Source organism: Falco biarmicus, chromosome 7, assembly GCF_023638135.1.
Source record: "Falco biarmicus isolate bFalBia1 chromosome 7, bFalBia1.pri, whole genome shotgun sequence".
Classification (NCBI taxonomy): Eukaryota; Metazoa; Chordata; class Aves; order Falconiformes; family Falconidae; genus Falco; species Falco biarmicus.
In genome coordinates, this window is record NC_079294.1 from 19,471,178 (window position 1) to 19,487,816 (window position 16,639).

The 16,639-nt window shown below is 39.8% G+C and overlaps 1 protein-coding gene across 6 annotated transcripts in view; it reads right to left on the reverse strand.

Moving 5' to 3' along the window:
* Positions 1–6,131: 6,131 nt before the first annotated feature.
* Positions 6,132–16,639, reverse strand: part of GPR176 (G protein-coupled receptor 176) — a 37,044-nt gene continuing 26,536 nt past the window's right edge. For 4 of the 6 annotated variants that reach the window (XM_056346884.1, XM_056346886.1, XM_056346885.1 and 1 more), the window contains 2 exons: positions 10,804–11,056; positions 6,132–9,148 (listed from right to left, as the gene is read on the reverse strand). In XM_056346884.1, the coding sequence (XP_056202859.1) occupies positions 8,041–9,148; positions 10,804–11,056 (1,361 nt within the window). In that variant the 3' untranslated portion in view covers positions 6,132–8,040. Of the gene's footprint in view, positions 9,149–10,803; positions 11,057–14,097; positions 14,170–14,624; positions 15,369–16,639 lie in introns of those variants that run through there. The other 2 variants (XM_056346888.1, XM_056346887.1) reach the window with 2 other exon arrangements.

A 16,639-nucleotide genomic window follows, 5' to 3' on the forward strand; every position in this document is an offset into this window, starting at 1 on the left:
AACTCTCGCGGTAGCTGCATGGCTCCGCCTTCAATTGAGGCGGTACCATCGGGAGGTGGGGGAAGAAGAGGGATAATGCGGGAGTTCTTCTTAGCTTTTTTACAGGGATGCAACTGTCATCCAGCTTTCCCTTGCTTAGGAAGTCTGAGCCATTCTGTAACCCCACAGAAGCCTGTCTTCTGCGTCATGAGAGAGACAAATGCTCCGTAGAGAGCGTCCTTGTCCTCCCTCCTCCCCGCAGGTAGTTGGGTGGTGCTGGCACCGCTGCTGAGAGCGCCCGGGTCAGCGCGGCGGGGCCGCGAGAACAGGGGAGCCGGTCTCGGCGCCCGGCTGAGCGCGCCGCCTGGACGGGACGCAGGGGGATGGCGCCCTCCCTGCGGGTGCGGGTGTCGGGGCCCTGGGGAGGCTCGGCGGGGGGGCGCGGGAGCAGGAGCGCCTTCAGGCGGGGCAGGTTCAGTGAGCAGCGCTGCCCGCGGAGGCTGAAGCACGGGCTGCCGGGGGGCGGGGCGTGCTCGCCGGGCTCGGGCCTGGCCGGGGCGGGGGGCTCAGCAAGGGGGGCCTTTAGAGTCGGTGTTAAAACCTGCGGGTGTTTACAGCCGTCAGTTGCAGCCGTTTTCACGGCAGCGTAATTCTCCCTGCTGCTGCCTTCCCCCTTCAGTGAAAGAGCCGGGTTTGAAATGTCTAACCCGACAGAAGGTGGTTACGGTACTGAGCCTTGTAAAGAAGGTTACCTGTGCTGTTACTGTTGCTTCTTTTTGGTCGTCTGTCAAGTCTCCTGCATACATTGTGTCGTGTTTACTTGTAAACAAGGATAGCTGGATGACTTTTAAATAAACTCATTAAAACTTTAATATTGTGGTCACCATTTTTTACCTGAATACTTGCTGGTAATAGGGAATTTAATTAAATTTTTAATTAATTAAATTAAGGAGAGTGTAATTACCTTCACGATCCCATCCCTTTTTATTTCTTCATTTAAATAGGATGTGGGGATTCATTCCTGTGTTCTGATTAACTTGTAAGAACTGTAGAGAGAGTTACTGGCCCCTTCAACTTCCTGATACCCATATATGTTGAAATCAGGTTTTCATTGGTGGTAAAATTTTACAAGAAAGTTTAAAGAGACAAATCTGATCTTGTTCAAACTGACAGATTTTTCTGCTAAAATAGAATTGCTGTCTGCAGTAGAGGTTTTTATTGATGCTTACAGAGCACGGCATTTTACTGTCGCATTAAGAACAACTTTTCCTGGTATTCAGTGTACTAACGGTGCAGTGTGGTTTACAGGTAAGAGCTGAAGACAAAGATAGAAAATAGACCAGTGAACCACGTGTGTTTTTGCCTCCTCCCTAAGCATGCTGAACTCTAGGTATGTTAGAATTTTTAACATAAATCCTGCAATTGCTAATGCAATACCATAGTGGTGTCTGGAATGTATGGTGCTTTCCAGGTGGTGCAGACCACGAATTGAAGCAAAAATAGGAGACTGAATGTTTACACCCACAAATTGAGTATTTAAGGCCAGTAATGACAGTGAGAAAGCAGTAGAATGGACAATATAGCTCAGAACTCCCTAAACTAAAATCTGGCTTTTGCTGTATTAGGAACTATATTGGCTACGAATAATGATGTGTGGAAAGCAGCTAGGTATAACTACGCCAATATTTATTTCTACAGTAGAGTGTGTATGTTTAATAGCTGACAGAGTTTGACTTGCTATCAGCTTCCCATATTGCAGATTGCCTACAACCTCAGAAGAGCCCAAGAAAGGAGACTGTCCAGCTCTGCATTTGGTAACAAATGGACATAAAATGACTTTGAAAGTGGTGCAGGAACAGGCTCCTTACTGCTGCTTGTCCACGTGGAATCAGTGAAGGTTTTCTATGAGGCTGTCACACCCAAGAGTTAATAATAATGGCTTAGCAGGGATATCTCAAACCATAGTTGATCTTACGATCTATTGGTGTTACGTGTCCTAGAAGACCCAGAGAGGAAAAAGAGGAGGTTCGTATCTCAAACCCTGCATATGAGGCTGTAAGTCTCCATCTCCAGTAAGAGGACTGAACTTTGTAAACATCATTAAATATGACAAAATCTCAAATATTGTTACAGGTGGTAGGTATATTTATAATTAAGGTTGAACTAGAAAAGCAAAACAAAGGGTGTGATTTCTTTTTGCCTTTCTGGGAATAGGTCAGTTTTGGTTCCATGATAAACTAGATACTGTATGATGATTATTAAAAAAAAAAAAACAAAAAAAAACAAAAAAAAAAACCAAAAAACCCACAAGCAACTAGGGATGAACTGGAGAAAACTTCTATCTAGGAAGGGCACAGCAGGAAAAGCATTCCAAGAGCTGCCTTTCATCCTAAAAGACAGGTTACAATATGGAGGCAGTGCATTTAGACAAGTTGTCCTGATACTCAGAACACAGTCGCCGTAGTAACAGAATTCACGTATCCAAAACACTTTCATTGCTTCATACAGGTTGGAGGGCAAATTATCAAGAATTTGTTTAATACTTATTTGTCTTTGATATTTTTAATATTCTTTTGTATACTCACCCAAAGTAGCTTTTCTTTACGACAGACAATATTTTTAATGCAGACAGTAGCAGTTCTAGTACTCAGATCAGGACAAGCACAGCTAATTTTCATTTTATTAATTCCCCTAAATGTTAGGGAAATAAACTGAACTTTTTCTTGCAAAGGACAAATAGATTATGTATGAATATCTTCTGATTAGCATATGCCAAGTCAAGGGCAAAAAGCCAAGAATTTTGGGCCATATTCCAACTTTTCCAGAAGCCCTTGGTGAGGATGAGTAGAGTTCTGCAGTGTGCTCCATCAACAACAGTGATACAGCATAGTAACCTGTCAGTTGAGGAAGAAACGCTGAACTAAAATGCAAAGTCCAGAGTCAATGGTAAAACTTCCACTGTGTTTAATAAAAGCCAGGTTTTCATTCTTTGACTTGCATTAGGAAAGGTCCTGCCTAGACAAGACCATCTTCAATGCTGCCACCACCTCCTTCTGCTGAAGAACACCAGAGTTCAGGAAGCATGAGCTCAAAATGGATTGTGCTGTGCTGAAATGTCTCAGTGCTGTGCAGTAGTGTGTTGGGAGTTTGCTACTGGACACGTGCAAGGCGACCAGAAGAATGAGATCCTACAAGTGTCTAAGGACCTGCTGTGGCTTAGGATATGATACAGGCAAAAGTAGAGGGTTTAGTTTTACAGAAGATGAAGGCAAAGAAGATAAAATGCTGCTTAGGGAAGTACTGTGCACAAAAAATCTTTTTGGAGTAAATCACCATCTCAGTGCATTGTTTTAGCCACAGGGAACCTCATAACGCAGAACAGCAGCAGTGTAGGGAAGCCCTAGTTTGCATTAACAAATGTGTATTCAGAAATTGGATCTAACCTGATATTTCTTGTGCTTTCTTTAAAAAAATGCCCACTTTTTCCTCACAGAGAAGAAACAAGAGAACTGCTCCTATGCACATGCAGAGAGGCTTTCACTGACAGGAAGAATGCTTCTACCTCACACTTTTGTATTGTTGTCCCTGAAGAAAGCAATCAGAAAAATCAGCCTCTACATACTCTTCACCACCTTTGGCTGGTTTAGCAGCTTAAAAACAGACGTGGAACAAAGATCACTTTGGACTGGTTCCTACTGTTACCACTCTGAGTCCTCCATGGGATGGGAGGAATCAACTTGCTCATGAGTGCAAGCATTTGCATCTGGAGTTCTGCAATTTTCTGCAAGATGTGTTTTTTTGTGTTGCATTGTGTTTTCCTAAACTGTCCTTGAATTACAGATTACTAAAGATTGCAGTGACTAACCTTGTGGTCCCAGTTTGTTGGTTAAAGACACCATTATAACTCATTTAGAAATCCTGCTAATATCCCTATGTTGCACATAGAAAGTCACTTCAACTAAAATAAGCAGTCTTTTGAAGAGGTAAGCATGTTTTAAGTTTGAAAGCAATGACTTCAACCATATCTTTTTCAAGGGGCGAGTCCTTTATGGCCCCAAAAAAGAAAAAAATCCTAAAACCATAATCTCATACAGACTCCTACGTAGGTTAACACAATGACACAGTAACATATCAAATAAGATTAGAAGGCAGGGATTTTGCTTTTTTTATGTTTACATTCTTTATCAAGTTATGCAATGCAAGGTCAGGTGACAAGAATGAGAGGAACTACCTGAGTTCTGTCGGATGTATAATCACTTCCAGAGCTGGTTACCTTCACAGCAACTTATGGGACAGCTCCTGTTTAGCTGGAATGAGCTGCCAAGTCCCAGTTCTATGGATCTGGAAAGACAGCCTGACCTTCCTCACCACTGATACAGGAATATTTTCCCAGGAAACAGGGAGCAGAATAGAAGAAAACTCACTACAGAAATCCCGCCAGCCTTTTCTGCAAAGTATTATCTGTATGTGTATTTTTAAAACCAGAACAAATGCATTCATTAAATTACCGCAGCTTCATAACAATTAGATCTGTTACACGGTAGAATACTTGGAGAGTTTGTAGAAAACAACTGCTTTTGTCTGGAAGCTTATCCTATTGTGCAAAATATACTGTTGCCAAGTAGCCAACAAATAAAGCATTATTTGGTGCTGAAGGACTGTGGGGTTTTTTCTTCTTTTAATTTTTGTATATTTTTTACATGATTTCTTGAGGATGTCTAGGAACAGTAAATTGGCATTGTCTCCATAATAGTATTTTCATCCTTTTTAAAGGATTTCTTCCTTTAATAGGAGCTCCATTTTCTATTTTTCTCCCGTAAGTGCCTGAATAATGAGTTTTAACTTTCCTGCAAGTTTTCCTCCAATAGTAAGATTTAGCTTTTAAATCTATTTGCACAGGCTGAATTACCCCAGGCTTTCACTTCTTCATTTCCCATAGCTTTGCTTTGTACTTTTACTTTCTTTTATCAATAATCTGGAAAGAAAAAATTATCTTACCAACACCTGTGGTGGTTAAAAACAACCATCTAAAAAAACCCAAACACACACCACTTTTGCTGATGTTTAAGGTGATGATAAAGAAGAAAAGTCTTGAGATTTTTTTTTTTTTCATATTGGATGCTGGAGAACAGTTTGCCCAGTAGAAATCATTTGAACAAGTCAACAGACAGCAGTAATGGAAGTTACCACTGTCTTAGATGAAGTCAAATATTCCATTTTGCATAAAGAGATTCCTGAATTAGTGTTTTCTGATGACAGTTCTAGCACAGAGCCTGTACTATGAATTTTACACAGATTATTTTTGCTATGCAAAGATGGGCTTTTGTGGTTGTTTTTTTTTCTTATTTCCCTCAAACATTCACGTGGATAAAGTGTTGGAAGAGGGACTAAAATAAACACTCCCAAATAATTGTTCATATATGCAAAACCACCTTAGTTAATTTCTTGGTGAAAGGTTTCAATGTCTTCAGATACAATCTGCTAAAAAAAAAAAAAGCAAGTTTTTACATGTGTCCTCTTTAAAAAAAAATACTTGCCTCAACAGTCAAAAAACATTACAAACCCTTTGCTTTCCAGACATGATAGAACTAAATTCTATGAGATCTGGCTTTTTGAATTTATCATTGGCATTTCATTCAACATGAGATTTGAAAAGGACAAAACTAAGTTTGCTTTCCTCAAAGGAGTTCAGATCCGAGTCACCATTTATCCACATTCATTAATCACAGAGACTTTGACCACTATCCACATGTAAGTGGGCCATAAATATTAAATTTAATCAAAATTCTTAAGGAAACTCTAGCTCCTACTTTGTTTTTGAGGTTTTCAGAATTTATGAATAACATCTGTTCTTTCAGTAACTTTGGGAAAAAAACCATTATTTTTTATCAACACGTAACGTGTCTGCTATGGTACTACTCTGCCTCTGCCACAGAAGGAACATCTTTTCCTGGAATATTTCTTCTCTCTGATTTCAGGCAAGCTATGTCTGCCTTCTCATCTTTGTATCTAAGGACCATGGTGGCTGGGGTTCCCACCACCCGTGTGGACCCACTGAAGACTGCTCCTCACTCCCAAGCTGAGTTCTTGAACTAGCACCAAGTACACTTAAACTAAAGAGGAAATGGATAAAAACATAGTTTACACAGTAATTTATAAACTTTTAAATACATTTTTATTAAAACATTTGCTTTTAATGCCTTGTAGAAATCTACCACCTTGGAGCCATCAGAAGCTGCTGATGTTCTTCAAACATAGAATCATAGGATGGTTTGGGTTGGTAGGGACCTTAAAGATCATCTAGTACCAACCCCCTGCCATGGGCAGGGACACCTTCCACTAGACCAGGTTGCTCAAAGCCACATCCAAACATGACAAAGGAAGAACAGGTACATCTCCAAATTCTGCTTCAGAAGAATTTTTTCTCACTTTGAACATTAACCAGTTGGATTCAGTAAGTTACTGGCAACTTGGCAAGATTCTTCTCCTTGTCCTTTTAAAAGTATGCTTCAGAGAAAACTACTTTCATACACAGAAGTTAACTACAGATACAGGTTCAGCATATACCAAAGGGCTAAAGCACAGGAGGAACCACAAGGAGTACATAGATGTTACTAGATGGTGCTTTTAAGAAACTACCCACAGAGACTACAGTGAATGCAGATAAGGAAGAAGGAAAGACTACTTGCAACTAACTGAACAAGGATTAAAATGCCAGGGTTACAGTAGCTTCAGGTCATCTAACAGACCAATGTAATTTAAAATTCACACTCAGGACAAACGAGACAATATGCCCATGATGACGCAGAGGAGCAAGCTGCAGTACAATGCCTGAACTCATAGAAAGGCTGGTGTGCTCATACCAGGGACGGCATCACTGATTCACTCAGGAGTCAGGCACCAGATTTGAAAGTCTCATGTTCATATACTGGCTGGTCTACTCTGTGAGAAAAGTGAAGTAGGACGGTTGGTATCTACATCTGTGACGGTAGAAGGGAAACCCTACCTCTGACAATAGTGAGCAACAGCATTAATAAATCTTGCCTTTTGGGGTCTGTTATCAGGTTTCTCACTCAGCAGTTCAGTACAAGGCTACCAGGATTTCTGACCCATTTCTTTCTTTTGCTAGCTTTCCCATAAGAAAACAGCAAAGTGCACCAGCAGATGAGTCTATTTTAAGGTTGACTGCTTGGTTAGTTACACAATACACACATTACACTGTTGAGACATTTGTATATGCTCTTTATCACAGGATCAAAGTGTTCTATTTATGCCCTTGGCACATACATACTTGTTTACTGGAGTCAGGATTTGTCCTGTATGGTCTCCAATCCAGTTTTTACTTAAAACTACAAGAATATATGTTTTTTTAAAAAACCATCTTTCTTGTGTTTGACACACGATGATTTGGGTATCCTTGGCTTTGTGGAAGTTTAAGCCAAAAACCAGTGGTTTTAGCTTTTAAAAAACTTTAGATGTTTGGCAGATACTTGGTAACTAATTTGTGTAAAAAGCCCAGCAAGTTTTATTTTTAACACTGATTTAAGAAATGATCTTAACAGAAAATAGATGTACTTAATAAATAGTCCATCTTACTTCATTAATGAAATGTGCAGAACCCTGCTGTGTCTATCTAAAAGTGGTCAGGACTTACCCATTTTGCATGTCTTCTACTCCCTACAGCCCTACACTTGTCCCCACTAACTAAAGTTACTTTGATACCCACAGTGTGTTTTAATATAACTTGAGGCTGCCCAGCAAACTGACTGCCATATTTCCATATTTCAGCCATAAAAAGTGTCCCCAAAGCCATATATACTTTTTGAAAGTTAATCAGGCAGGTATCATTGTAGGAACTGCACACATAAAACTAGGAAACACCATCTTTTGATACATTATTTTCATGAAAACATATTAATAAGGAACACTTGTATATACGCTTCCCTTTTGTTTGTTTAAATTATATTTGGGACAAAAAAAATCAGCCTGTAACAAAGATCCATGGGATCACACAAATAATAGAAGGGGACCTTCCTCTGTCACTTAAAGCTCCTGCTCTTACTAGGAATCCACCTTGGGAAAGATACTGACTTTATTGTTTCTGCTGATTTTTCTTTCTGCTTTACACTTAGGCTGTTTTGTCTGGATTAGCTCTTCGGGGGTATTCCCCAAAGGAGGCAGGAGTCGCTTCTTACTGTTTCGGTTTTCTGAGAGCCACTGTGGAGGCAGCTCAAAGGGCCCAAAACCAAACTGCATGGAATACTTGTCATTTAACATATCAGCTTCTGTGGGCACTACTGGCACCACCTGTGCTGTGGAGTCTGCAGTCATCTGTGGTATAAATTTGTGAACCAAAGTCTCTCCTACCTCTAAACTGGTGGTGGGAATTTCTTTCCGTTGAAAGTCACCAGAGCCAATGGATTTGGTCTCATTCTCCTCATCTTCCATTGGCTTGAAGATCTGTTGTTGCCCGATATGAAACATCTCCAGAAGCTGGCTCCCTGAACGGACACTGGGCTCCAGATTAGTATCTGTAACACCACCCGAGTTGACAATGTTTCTCCTGCTATACCTTCGGTGCAGCTGTACTATTGTCCCCACTAAGCACTTCCGTACCGATTTGTTAACAGTTAAAAATAACAAAGGATTGGCCAGCAAAGAGACCTTGGGCAACCAAATGGCAGTGAGAAGCAAGAAGACTGAAATATCTGAAATATTGAGTATGGTGCGATAAATCACCAAAGTCACATAGGGAACACTGCAGAAAATAAATATCATAACCATGGAAAGCAGCATGGCATGAAGCTCAGCTTCTCGCTGGGAGGCATAAGGAATAGAAATTGTATTCTGAGGGGTCCTTAATGCAGCTATGATGACCTTTTTCTTCTGGCTGGCACTCAGTGCCCTGCGAATAAGGATCATAAAGAGGAATACCACAGCCACTGGTACAATCACAGTGGTGATGTTATAGATAATGACGTATATCAGGTGGCCAAGGGAGTAACTCCAGGATTCAGAACATGTGGACATGGCATAAATATCAGAAACATTGGTCACAGCAAATACTGGAATGCTGGCCACTATTGCGTGGGCCCAGATATAGATAACTAGGTCTCGGGATTTTGCATCAGATATTTTTCTTTCCAGAGGGTACAAAACAGAATAGTACCTGTCAAAAAAAAAAAAAAATATTACAAAATTGCAACTGATACAATGCAAAGGGTGAAGTCTACAATGAGCATACTGCTTATGAGAAGCCTCTCAGGAGCTGTCTGAGCATAACGCCCCAAATTTCTAACTGGGTTGCCAAATGACTACCTGCTTATGAGAGAAAAAACCCCACCCAACGGCCTGCCTTTGCAGGTCTGTCTGTAGAAAAAAAGCTGACTATTCAAACTTCAGGATCATATTATTAGTGGTGAACAATTCTTTCAGTAATTGGGACTATATCACTTTGGCTGATGTGTATGAACACTATTTTGAAGATTTCATCATTTTCTTGTAAACTGGACAGTATACTGCACACAGCACAACATTTCACAAAACATGATGGAGGTATAGGTATGTCACATTGAAAGGCCAGACCCATAGTTAATTTGAAAAGCTGCTTTATGATAGATTTTTTTTCTCTGGATATTTGGAAAAAGCTGTTGGTCACAAATTACATGTATGCATCTACTGGAAGTACAATGGGGTTTTGTTTTGTACAAGTTCTGGTTGGCAGGGCCCTAAGCAAAAGAGTAGTCAAACACTGAACATTCTGTGAGCACCAAAAAAAAAAGTGCATCTCTGACATGCACTTCAAATTTCAGGCACTGATTCATTGTCTGCTTACTAGTATAGACTTAAGCTCACCGAATTTTCACGAGAGACCTATCCTTTTACACTTATCATTATTATCAGTAACCATTTGCACTTTTTGTGAGGAAAATCACAAATTTTACTGGTGAAGGGGAAATTATATGCTGTTCCAGCAGCAACACTGGCATGCATTACAGATGGTGATACTGCATTTATCGAGACGTTAACACTAAAGTAAGGGACATATCACTTTATTAGGTATACAGTTTCTTTTTGTAGAGATAATTATTCTGTGGTGAGACACAATAACAGACTAACAATTTTATCTAACTTGTATAAATCCACTGTTTTACTGTATTAAACCAGTATGTACACTTCTCTAAAAAGATCTGACTTTGTTACTGTCCAGATGATAGAGCTGTGCATTTAGGTGGGATCAGTGACCACTAATGACAATAAGCAAAATTAATGGAATCCAAAAACTTAAGACAGTCCAAAGGGCCACTTTTGGTTTAGACTTATCTATGTACAAAACCTCTCTGAATTCATTCTGGCTGTATTAATATTGTTTGGGGTTTTTTTAAACAAATCTACATTTGAAATTTGAAACTGACAGACAATCTACCTCAGGCATTGGTAAATTCTTCTAACAGGCAATGGCTTCCACAGTTAAACTTCCACAGTTAAAAAAGCGCACCTTGTCTGTAGTCTAAAGTTGTCTGCTTTCAAATTCCATTACTCAACAAAAATTACTAATGGGAAGAAAGAAAGGACAAAAACTTCTCTGAAGACAGATCTATTGACTCAAAGTCCTTTAAATGTCCAGAGATACCAGAGTAAACTGAAAAATAAAGGCTTTTAATGTTAGAGAAGAATATAAATCCCAATAAATTCTAGAAAGAAGCTGTACATTGTGAGCAGAGCACTGGAACAAGAGCAAGACCAATATGAAAGGGAGAAAACGGTTTCAAAGGGAGAAAGAAGAAAGAAAAACCAGGGATATAGGCACATTTGCTCTCTTACCTGTCAAGAGCAATGGCTGGAAAACTAAGGATGGTCACTGAGCAGAAGACTTTGTGCAGGAACTTGGCAATTCTGCAGAACAGCATCGTATAGATCCACCAGCAGCAGTGTGGACTGGCACTAAGAGCAATGTCAAAAGGCACACAGACTAGGCTGGCACAGATCCCCGAGCAGGCCAAATTCTTAATGAATCGGTTTGTTACAGATTTAAGTACCGATGTTCTGCAAGTTGACCATAGCACCATGATGTTACCTGCAAACAGAGATAGGAAGGCTAAACAAAGCAAAAAAATAAACAAAAAACCCCAAACAAACAAAGAAACAACCAGCCCCAAAACACAACAACAATTTTAACAGATCTGAATGTTCCCTAGGACTGCAATTTAAATACTTCTTTGTGCCAGAAGTCACTGATTTGAACCATCACACTACTCAAAAAGTCTGTAATAGCTAGTGGCTTTATAAATCAGATGACTGGAAACAACTACTTCCCAACTACCTCCTCCCAGCTTAGAGGAATGAATGAATTCGGGAATTTCAGAGGCAAATGCCTAAGCAGGATATCCAAACAATGTCTTTAGATGCTTATGTTGGCTCCTGTGTAACTTTTTTTAAAGTTTAAAAAATACTGTAGGCAAATATAAGTGTAAATAAAACATAAATATAAATAAATGGGTTTAATCTGTTTGTCTTTGTGTGTACATGAATCACAACAGCTTGCTCTTCTTTCCACTGGCCACTTCATTGGCACAGACAGGCCTGTGTGAAGCCACATCCAGAAGAAATTTGTCTTTTGGTTTTAGGGTTTTTTTCCCCAAGAGATTCTATATATACATAATAACATGTAATTAAACAAATGGGACAGGAAAAAAAAAAAGACTCTATTCACATAACTTCACAAAAGTACACACAGAATGCAACCCACTGTTTTGGATATTCAAGCCCTAAACATATGTTACAAATAGGGTGAATGGATGGCAGTGAAACAGAAGTACAGAGAGAAACCAGCATTAGCTACGACAGTATTTTTCCTCTATTGTTGTAGCTTATTCTAGCCAGATCTCAGAAAGAAATATCCTATCACAGAAACAAATTTTCGATCACAAATTTCCCTATGATTTTAACTCACACAGCAACAGCACAAGAGTAAATGCAGCCATCTGTTTTTACTGCATGCAGGTCTGGGCCCCTTCTAATGTATACCACGGTGCCAGAAAACTCACACTCAGAATATAGGATTCTTTTTCTCTTTAAAAAACTGTCTTTAGCAAAATGTTTGGGGTTTATATTTTTTTTTTAAAAAAAAAAGTGCTAGTAGGGAAAAAAAGGCTTAACAGAACTGAGCAAAAATGAAGGTTAACTGAATATTAAAGTCTTATCTTGAAAGTCATAAAACACCCACAATTGTCAGAACTTTTGCCACTTCCAATTAATACTAGTTAAAGACAATACTATAGGTGAGGGAAATGTAGGCATTCACTTTATGACCGCAGAAATGCTTCCTTGTCCAAGTGCAAGTCCCTCCCAAAGACAGGTCTGCCCACAACAGCTGGCAGTGAAAATCACACCTCTACTTAATCACTTACTGCAAACTGCCTGGAGTATAGTGAGCTCCATGGACCTGACATACGTGGAAGTACACCACAGGCTATCTCAGCAACAGCTCTTTGTTGGTCTGCCTTGGTCTGCTCAAACTGAAAATCCCTTTCCCCTGTGTCTGCATGGGCAAAGGGGAGTGATCTTAAGGAGGGAGAGGGCACTGAGAAGCAGACAGCCCATTGAGGCTTCCCTGTTCCATCTTCTTGGCTCTGGCTTCACCCTCCCAGGGCAGGTGATGCCCAAGAGGCAACAGACTTACACCGATCAAACACTGTGGCAGACACTTGCTGTGGCACCCAAGCACATGGAGACAGTGCAGAGCTAAGAAGGCAGGAGGATCTCTGCTAGCACACACATTCTACATCACGTAACCCGGTCCTGGCTTTCCACCCGTGTCTCCGCAGGCACCCTTTTGGCTCAGGCTCCAGCACCTAACACTGGAACATTTTAGCACCACCTTTGGACACTGAAAGCGATAGGAAATATAAACTTTCAAAGTGTGTTAAAACTGGAAGGCAGCAGATGAATGTTCAAGGCAACCAGAGCAAGTTAGAAGCACACTTTTTAAAGATACACACAGATCATCTATTTCTAAGCAAGCTGCCCAACTGAAACTGAAACATTCCTAATGTTTCAGCTAAATGTTTGTCGCATAAAAATAAAACCAGCACAAAAACATGAAAAGTTTTCTTGGAGGTTTCACGAGTATTCTTTTTAGACTTACAAGGCATCAGAGTTATTTTCAGAAAGCATTCATTCTTTTATGAAATGATCTGACAAAGAAATGAAAGCGAACATACATTACAAACTTCCCCTAGTAGTTCTTCACAGGGGTTTTAATGGAGAAAAAATTCTAGTGAAGCACATATCTCTTGATTATACTATCCCCTAGCTCAGGAGTCCTCAAACTACAGCCTGCAGGCCGGATACGGCCCCCCAGGGTCCTCAATCCAGCCCCCGGTATTTACAGAACCCCCCGCCACCCCCCGCCGGGGGTTGGGGGGGAAAACCAAGCAGCCGCAGATGGCTGCCTGCCACTGCATCCGCGCACTGGCCCCTGTTTAAAAAGTTCGAGGACCCCTGCCCTAGCTAATCAATTCTAATGTCATTTATTAAATACCTCTCTTTCCATAAGACACTAAGCGATAGACAGTCATTAAATCATCTTACCAGACAGCAAATCAAGATAAGAATAAAATGTAAGAGCTCAGTGCATGAGACTTGATTAAACTATATTTAAATTTTCATACTGAAGAGATACCACCATCATTCTTTGTTATCCAGTTCACTGTGCACCACACAAAAATTGCCCTGAATAACAGGTATTAGTGAATTAATAAAATTCTCAGCATTAACCAAATTACGCAGCTGTGCTGGGTGCCTAACTCATGTGTGAGCTAGTTGTTTTGCACTAGCATTAACTACATGGTAAAGGCCAGTATGATCTTAATAAAATGTCATTCTCCTTTATTTTATTTCTTCTGAAGACATACTGTGCAGTACCTCCAGATCAACCAAAGCATAGCTACCAACATAAAAATATTTCTTGACAAGACCACTCCATTTACTCTGTTGCAGCTGGACAGCATGCAAAGTAGAGTTCAGCTTCCTGCCTCCAAAAAATCTTATGTTGTTGTTACTGCAGACTATATCAACAACCACATGTTGTTGATACTATATATTGTTGACACTTACCAGAAGCTCTTTTGAGTTGAAGTGTAATTGATTTGTGAGCCAGTCAGATCTGTTAGTGTTTTTGTAGGGTACCTACAAATATACACAGTGAGAGAAAACAGCATCTTAAGCTCCTGATAAGAGTTACGAAAAAATCACCTGCAGTCCCTGCCACTTTCCTCTGTTGACACTACCAGTCTTCAGCTTGATTTTTCCTCTAACCAATTAAAAAAAACTAAACTTTTATTTGCCAAGTAGTGTTTTCCCAAGGCTGCCCACATAAAATGCTAGCAAGATCGTATTATTGATCATATGGCCAATATGTATACCAAATGGCAAGTACCAAAAAATACTAGAAAGTCAAGTTTAGCTTCTTGATAAAACAGTGCACTGTCTGTAATAATGCAGCATTAACTTTAAAATCTACCTCACAGATGTACTACTTAGGTCTGTGGTACTTGAATGTCACCTGGAATTCAATTTTCTATATATTGTGTCATGTGTCTTATGCAAATTCCTTTTAGGTAGGTGAAAAAATATTGAGTTACCTATTTACTATCTGATGTGTTTTGAAGAATGGAATCATCATCTGGTTTTGGCAGGTGCTTTGGGCTTGATGATATTTTCCACAGGCAGTATTCAATCAGTTGTATTTAAAGCTTCCTAAGTTGCTAGGAGATACTCAGTCAAACCACTTGCTTTCAAAAATATCTCTAACTCTCCAGTTATTAAAGTATTTCTCACATAGCAATGATACATTATTACAATGCCCTGGAGTAGGGGAGAAGCTGGGACATTTTCTTTGGTTGGGTTTGGTTTTGTCTAATTTAAATCTTTCATCTGGTTTGAATTGCATTGATTTTATAACCTTACTTCCAAAGCAAGTTTCACCTCCATTAGAACTAATATAAATGAAGAATGTAAAAATAAAATAAATCAGAGGGTTTTTCATAAATACTTCAGAAGAGAAGCTGCTAGAGAACTTCTGAACTATTCTTCAGGGTCCTACAGAGGAACTTCATTCAAGACTCCAGGCTCTCAGCTGTTGAATTGCTTCTACAAATTATGTCATATTGTCATTTATACATCAGCTGACTGATACTACATGCAAGTGGAAAGAATGAAGCATTAAAAAAAAAAAACCCCGAAAGGTTCTAAGATGAGGAAGAACTCTTTAGAGAGACAAAGTCAGAGCCTGAAGGGGGAAAAAAAGGATAAGCAGACAGAAATATCCACTTGGAACAGTGGAAAATTAGTGAGTGGATATCCCTCAGGGAAACATTCTTTTTCCACTTGCAACTATCAGTAACTTGTGTATTAATGAGCTACTCTATGAACCAGATCAGCTTCAACATAGACTGGTAGATCTTTCTACTGATGCCTTCAAATCAAGTATTTCCCTTCATACATCTCAAAGTTACCCACTCAGAGAAAAATTACACCAGAAACTTTGCACAGCATTAAATATTAAGAAGCTTCAGAACAAAACTGTATACATTTCCCATTTCATTGCTACTCACCTTTCCCCAGCACCTCCTTTCCTTGGAAAAGGATAACAACATTCCAGGCAACAAAGTAATTCAACAAGCATTATAGCAATTACACTCTGAGTCTTTTCACAATGTCTAGAGGCACTTTTATGTTCTGTACGTATTAGTCATTCACTGTCCAACCCGTGAAAGACACTAGTCTAACACCAGTATCTTCCTTGGCTTAGAACTGTGCTAGGCTGTTGCACATCCTCCTGGTGGGGCAAAGCTGTCACTTTCTACCATGGGTTAGGTTCTGAGGTGTTTCTGTTGGATAACATCTCTTGGGCTACAACCTTGGATTCAAACTTTGTAACAGGACTGGGAAGCTAGGAGGCATCCAGGGAAGTTGGAGTGAACTAGCAGCTGGAAAGTTTCCTGTAAGTCAATACTGCCTGGGACATGAGTGTCACATATAAACAATCACATGTGACAAAGCATATCCCATACTGGCTGCACAGAATTCCATCATTAAAAGCAAAAGATTAATTGTTTTTCATTTAAGAAGTGTATCTTTGGTCTTCTCAGACAACAAGCTATGTTTATGTAAAATCCTTACTACAACTGACGTTAGTTGACAACCTTCTCAGTACACAGACTGAACGAGCAGGAGATAAGTATTCAGCTTGTCTGTGCCTCTGAAAATTTCTCCAAGTAATATGAGGAAGAGGAAATACTAAAGGTAACCACTGCATGAGTAGCAGCTCTTTTCACGTTAGAAACAAACATGCTTAAAGCCTGCTAAACAAGGTCAAACCGAGTTCATTTTATCCTCCTTGCCACATAGCAATTCCACTGTGCTCAGATGGAAGGACAGCTGTTTCCAGTCATCCCCTACACTATTTTTAATTGAGAGAAATATCACAGATAAGCAGCCACACAGTACATGAAGCTGCACAGAAGTACATTGAGAAAGTAAATACAACAGTCCAACACTGCATGCTGCCCAGATGTTCTTCTAGCCTTTATGGTATTTCAAGTTCACTGTACCTGCAAGGAGTAACACTCTCTGAGCATGAAATGTTATCAGGCTG